We start from the raw sequence: 6,361 nt of genomic DNA, 5'->3' as shown, positions 1-6,361 counted from the left end.
TGTGTGTGTGTGTGTGTGTGTGTGTGTGTGCGTGTCAGACCTGCATGTGTCTCTCCATGAACTTGGTCTTGAGGAGTTCTGCAGCTGACGGTCTGGACGAAGGTTGTTTGTGCAGCATCCTGTGTCAGGAGGAGGAGGATGAAGAAGAGGAAGAGGAGGATGAAGCTGGTTCATCATGTCTCAGTGGTTTCATGTGTGAGGAGGAGCTGTCCGTCCAGTCAGGACCAGCCTCATCAAACTCATAATCAGTCGTTAATTAAAAGTGTTTTGTGGGGTCAACTTGACCTTTGACCTTTGACCACCAAAATCTAATCATTTCATCCTTGAGTCCTAGTGAATGTTTGTACCAAATGTGAAGAAGCTCCTTTAAAGTGTTTCTGAGATATCGAGTCCACGAAAATGAATAACACGGACAACCTGAAAACAAGATGGCCGCCGGCTCTGACTGTCTCCGGGCGGAGGAATAAAAACTCATATAGTGGAAGAGGAGAAAAGCCTGTATTGATCCTCCAGTCACAGTTTACCTGGAGGCACCAGGAGGGCGGAGCCTCCTCCTCACCTCTGCAGGACGGAGTTCAGATCAGGGGAGAAGGAGGCGGGGAGCGTTGGGGTTTCTCCCTCCACGATCTTCATCACCACGGACAGGAAGCTCGGCCCCCGGAAGGCGTGAGTCAGACAGCACATCTCAAAGAGGAGGCAGCCCAGAGCCCTGCAGACCAGAACCAGCACAGACCAGATCAGCAGCTGGACTCAGAACCAGCACAAACCAGGAGGATCAGGAAACATCTGGACGTGTCTGTTGCCACTGGAGACTTTAAACACTCGGATCATATCTGAGAGAGCACAGAGGTCAAAGGTCATTTCACTCAAGGTTCCTAATGAGAAGAGTCCACCTTCATTAACTAACACACACACACACACACACACACACACACAGAGCAGTCAGAGGTCAGTTGTTATAATTAGTGAAGAACAGGTCAGAGAGGAGGAGGCGGAGGAGGAGGGGGAGGAGGAGGGGGGAGGACGGGGGGGTAATTAGCAGCAGAGAGTGATGCAAGTTTCTTCATTTTAATAATGAAGTCCCTTTTTTTAATTGACAGAATAATTGTACATAAGTTATCCCATATTGTCTACCATTATGTATTAACTACTTCATACTAACGGTGTGTGTGTAGTCTGCTTTGTGTTTGAGCTATCTTACAGGAAACCGCAGCTGAGTGTCTGCAGGCTGATAAGACAGCCAGAGTATGAGCTATTTCGGAGAAAACGGGAAGTGCACCCAAGGTGAACCCTCTTCTTTGTGTCAGTATTAAATGTCTTAGGTGGTGTAAACCTGACAAACCCTGTAGATTTTATTATATATTTTCCTCTGAGCAGCTGCTGCTCCAGGGCAGATTACAGCACACAGTGACTCGGTATCAGAAAGTGACGAGACGGACCGGCATTAGCTTGTTAGCCTGCTAACCTCAGTAGCATAAACAAGAGTTAACATTGGTGTTTATTTCCACCTCTGGAGACAGATGTTGGTGGGTGAAGGAATGAAGTTTCTTCCTGACTGGGGAGTAAGCAGCTGCTAATGCTAACGCTAGCTATGTAGCGATAGCTAAACTTACAAATAATCTGTTTATTTACTGTGATATGTCACCTAAAGCCTCATAAACTTTTCTATGAATATCAAACCCAAAGAAACTTAATATCATAAAGATGTTCAAACCAGATTAACACGTGTCAAAAAATCATCCAGCACTTTGATCATTGTTGGAAACTCTGTGAACTGAGCGCCCACACAACAAGTGACTCATGGTGAACCTGAGGTTTTTGGGGGGGGCACGGGGGTCTAGGTCGGCTGATCAGTGCTGGGTTTGATGAACTGTTTTTGATTCAAACACACAGTTCAGCCTCATTTCATCTGCTACAGTCTCGTCATGGAGGATGGACGAAAACAAACCTGGCAACCCTGGGTGTGATGAACGCTGCAGCCTCCAGGGGGCACTGACAGGACCATGCTGAGTCCCCTGTATCTGACCCTGTTACAGCAACATGACTCGTAGATACAAGTCATTAGAGTGGATCAGTACTTAGCAATAAACTGACAGATGCATGTGAACATATTAATGGAACAGAGAGACGTAGTTAATTAGTAATTACTGAGTGATAAACATGTTTGTTCATGTAGATCATTGAAGACAGACAGGAAGCAGAGCCGTAGGTTCACCGACTGTTGCCGAGGTGACGGATGTTGTTCTGTGGGCGGTTATCAGGTAATAAACAGACAGAGGTAATTAAGGCGGCAGAAAGTGAAGCAGGTGGTTAATTAGCTAGACCAACAGAACAACGAGGATCAAACTGATTTTCTGATGGTTTCTCTTTTCTTCCACCACAGTCTGAAACTTCAAATCACTGGATTCTGTTGCTCAGTTTGGTCTCAACGTCTAATACAGACGCTGTTCAGTCACGTCTCACTGGTTTTAATGTCTCATAGAAACTAGAGTCACATCCTCGTGGTCGTTACGTTCAGGTTACATCCTGTTTATCCAGAGTCAGAGAAAATATGAACCACTGGTGTGAAGTCTTGTGTAATGGGTAAAAAGCAGCACCATCACCACTACAACCAGGTGTACCAAATAAAATGGTCAGTCTCTCTCTCTATCTGTATCTACAGTTTATATACATCTATTTGTCTCTATTAGTAGGAGGAGGAGGGGGGGAGTCTGTCTGTAGCTGTACTGCCACATCAACCAATCACACATGATCAGCCAATCTCATTCTCCTCCAAGCTAACTTTATCTGAGATTAACAGATCAAACCTGTGTCCGTGAAGAACCACGAGAGCTAACGGGATCACTTCAGCCTGATAACGACGCGTTAGTCTGGATCAATGAAACTAACCTGAACACTGCAAACACAGAAGTTCCCTCCTGACTCAGTGATTTAGTTTGAAGCTGTGATGATCTGATCACACCTGAACTCATCAGCTGACGGATCAAAGACAGGACACTGTAGCTCAGAGTCTCTCTGACTGGATTTAGTGAAGAGACGAGCTGCGCTGCAGTGATGTTCGTCTCATCCTTCACTCTTTCAGGACGAACCTCTGAGCTCCTGTTTCATCTGATGATTAATCACATCAGGAATCAGCTGAGTTCACTGACCGTGTGTTCGATTTGTCATCCTGCCTGATGCCTTCAGGGACACGACTTATCTCACCCAATCAGAGAGATGTTCCTGTTCCCTAAATTCAACAAACAGCTGCAGGCTCGGCCTCGGTCTGTGGAGTAAACGACGTTCATGCAGGTCGTCTGAACCTGATGTGACTCAGCTGATTCTCGTTCTCCTTCCTGCAGCGACAAAAACTAAATGAATTCCTGTTCTTCACCTGCAGGAGTCCTTCCATCCTTCCCGCAATGCACCTGTGCAGCCTCCAGCTCCTAACCAATCACAGCGGAGGAAAATGAGCCCAGGCTGGTTCTAAAGAAATGTTACGGTGTACTGCCCACAGCGAGAGTGTGTGAGAAAGTGTGTTTAGACCCGGTGAGGGGGGGGGGGGGCTGAAAACAGTCAAAATAAACAACAACAAAGTTATTGTTGCTATGGAAACCCTGAAAGGCAAAGTCTTTTTTTTTTGCCAGGAATATTTTTCTGAGTTTAGTTTCTCTTCTGTAGGAAACAACCCCGAGCTTCCGTAGTTTTCTCCTGTTTGTTTGATAAAAGCTACAGTGAGCAGCTGTTTGAGAAATTAGTGTTTTTAAAGATTTACATGTTCGGTAGCAACCAATGAGCAGAGACTCAGACAGAGGAGGGAAGACAGGAAGTGATGACATGTTGTTGGTTTGTGTTTGTTTTGTTGACAGTGAGAGAAACGGCTCCTTTAAGAAACCTCACCAGATGTCAGACTTGGAGTCGTATCCCTGGTGGGTCACCACCTCTGGACTCATGTAGTAGGGCGTCCCTGTGAAGGTGGTGGCCAGGTCACATGATCCCATGAGCAGACAGGAAACACCAAAATCCCCTGCAAACACACGAGGAACAACATCTATCAGTCCTTAGTGTGAGCAGTGGAGGAGCAGAGGTTTGTCCTGAGAGGAGGTTCATCCTCTGGAGAGCAGGAAGAAGATCAGGACGTCTGACCTGCAGGTGTCAAAATAAGAGCCTGTATCGCTGACATCAGTGTGAAGATCACACAACACAAAATTAATTTAATTTAATCTAATAATTTTAATGTCCAGCTTCCCAAAAGTGATAACACGTATCACAAGTGCTAATGACCGCAAACATGAGGTCTCCATGGAAACAGTAGAATTTTACCGTTGTATAATCTCTTTCACTGCTGCAAATGCCTCCGTGTTTTTCCTTAACTAAGGAAACCTTTGAAGAGATTCTGCAACACCCTTCAGTTACTCCCTCGGCTGAGGAGAAATTAAACCTGAAGTGTCTTAAGTAGAAAACTTAAGGTGTTTTGTGCAACTGGCCCCATACCTTGACTGAACAGGGAGGAAGTGTGGTCAGAGAGTCAAACCAATCATGATTCATCCACTGAGGAGCATAAAAAAAGCCACAACACATGACATGTTACACCATATGCACGTGTGCGTGTGTGCGTGCGTGCGTGCGTGCGTGCGTGCGTGCGTGTGTGCTGGCTCAGAGTGAATCCACTTCCTGCTGCTGGAACAGACTCATAATTAACTGCGTCTATTTATGTTCCTGTGTTTACAGTTTCTGTTGTCAGTGAACGCAGCGCAAGAGAGAATCAACACAAACACACACATGTTCAGTAAGAGCTCAAACAAACAGAGAAGGTCCCATGAGCCTTTGCAGCAGCAGGAGGAGGAAACTCACCGATCTTAACGAGGTTTTGTTTCAGAAAGACGTTCTTGGCCTTGAGGTCTCTGTGGAGGATTCGCCTGCAGGAAACGGGACAAAGAGATCAGATTCACTTATTTATCTGACTGATTATTGATTGATTGACCCTTTTTTATTGCTTGATTGATGGCGTGTAGAGCTGAATGTATCTGTAACATCTGGATCCAGTTCACTACATTTAATGAATGGACAACCTTTGACCTCTGTGAAGCTGGGGGGGGGGGGGGCTGACAACACTGATCCTCCACAGAGTGAAACTTTCAGAGAGCAGGAAGAAGGAAGAACATGAACATGAGGATGCAGTGGAGGGAGAGAGGACAATGTTGCCATGACGACCGTACCCCACCTGTCATGCATGTAGTGCAGGCCAAGCAGCAACTGGATGAACCAATCGATGACCTGGATTTCAGGGAGGCTCCGCCCGGCTCGTCGCACCTCCTCCAGCTTCCAGTCCAGATCTCGGTCCTGAGGAGTGACAGAGAGACCCGGTCTGAGTCCACACTGCTTCCAGAGGCTTTTATTTTGAAAGAATCATGAAGGAGCTGGTTGGTTCTCACTGTTTTACAAACCAAACAATGAATATAATCAGCTCATTAATCTATCATCAGAAACATCGTTAGTTACAGTTACAGCTGCTGCTTTTACATTAATGAGTAATAAGGATCTACTGATGTTTTGAAAGGGGGGGGGGGGGGGATCAGACCAAAACAAATAGCAGATTAGCTAATGTTAGCATGTCTACTGTAGCCGTCACTAATGAAAACAATCATGTCACATTTTCTCCACGGTCGGACTGGGAAAGAAATTCAGCCTTGGACTGATCCACTGGGGCCGGCTGCACCAATGACACCGATGCAGCCAGTAAAGACACTGATGGAGCTGGTAAAGACACTGATGGAGCCAGTAAAGACACCGATGCAGCCAGTAAAGACACTGATGGAGCTGGTAAAGATGCAGCTGGTGTGTTTATATTATTGGGGAGGACCAACGGTTTAACAGGAGGGACTCACTCCTGTTAAACCTCCTCTGCACAACAGCTGATTGACGAAGCTCCCAGAGCAGGATGATGAACAATAATTATATATGAGAAGAAGGTCTGTCTCTGGAGATCAGTCTGTGTGTGTGTTTATACTGGTTTATACTGGTGTCTGTGTGTGTGTGTGTGTGTGTGTGTGTGTGTGTGTGTATGTGTGTGTGTTCATACTGGTTTATACTGGTGTCTGTGTGAGTGTGTGTGTGTGTGTGTGTGTGTGTGTGTGTGTGTGTGTGCCTCCAGTTACCAGCAGAAAAATGTTTAGAGGTTTGTTAAAAGATCTGCAGGAGGGAGGAGGAGGACTTAAAGCTTCAGCCTCTCACTGAGATGTGGAGTGTGTGTGTGTGTGTGTGTGTGTGTGGGGGCCAGCAGAAAAATGTTTAGAGGTTTGTTAAAAGATCTGCAGGAGGGAGGAGGAGGACTTAAAGCTTCAGCCTCTCACTGAGATGTGGAGTGTGTGTGTGTGTGTGT

The 6,361-nt window shown here is 46.1% G+C and overlaps 1 protein-coding gene across 1 annotated transcript in view; it reads right to left on the bottom strand.

Moving 5' to 3' along the window:
• LOC111233677 (serine/threonine-protein kinase Nek11-like) overlaps positions 1-6,361 on the bottom strand; it is a 44,744-nt gene that overhangs the window by 24,431 nt on the left and 13,952 nt on the right. Inside the window, exons 3-7 of the mRNA XM_022761551.1 lie at positions 5,204-5,322; positions 4,834-4,898; positions 3,880-4,006; positions 560-709; positions 41-119 (exon numbers count right to left, since the gene is read on the bottom strand). Of these exons, the coding sequence (XP_022617272.1) occupies positions 41-119; positions 560-709; positions 3,880-4,006; positions 4,834-4,898; positions 5,204-5,322 (540 nt within the window). The remainder of the gene's footprint in view (positions 1-40; positions 120-559; positions 710-3,879; positions 4,007-4,833; positions 4,899-5,203; positions 5,323-6,361) is intronic.

The sequence above is a fragment of the Seriola dumerili genome, unplaced genomic scaffold (genome assembly GCF_002260705.1).
Source record: "Seriola dumerili isolate Sdu_G_001 unplaced genomic scaffold, Sdu_1.0 BDQW01000415.1, whole genome shotgun sequence".
In the NCBI taxonomy this organism is placed as follows: Eukaryota; Metazoa; Chordata; class Actinopteri; order Carangiformes; family Carangidae; genus Seriola; species Seriola dumerili.
The sequence above is the reverse complement of the archived record's forward strand: the minus strand, read 5'-3'. Positions and strand labels throughout refer to the sequence as shown.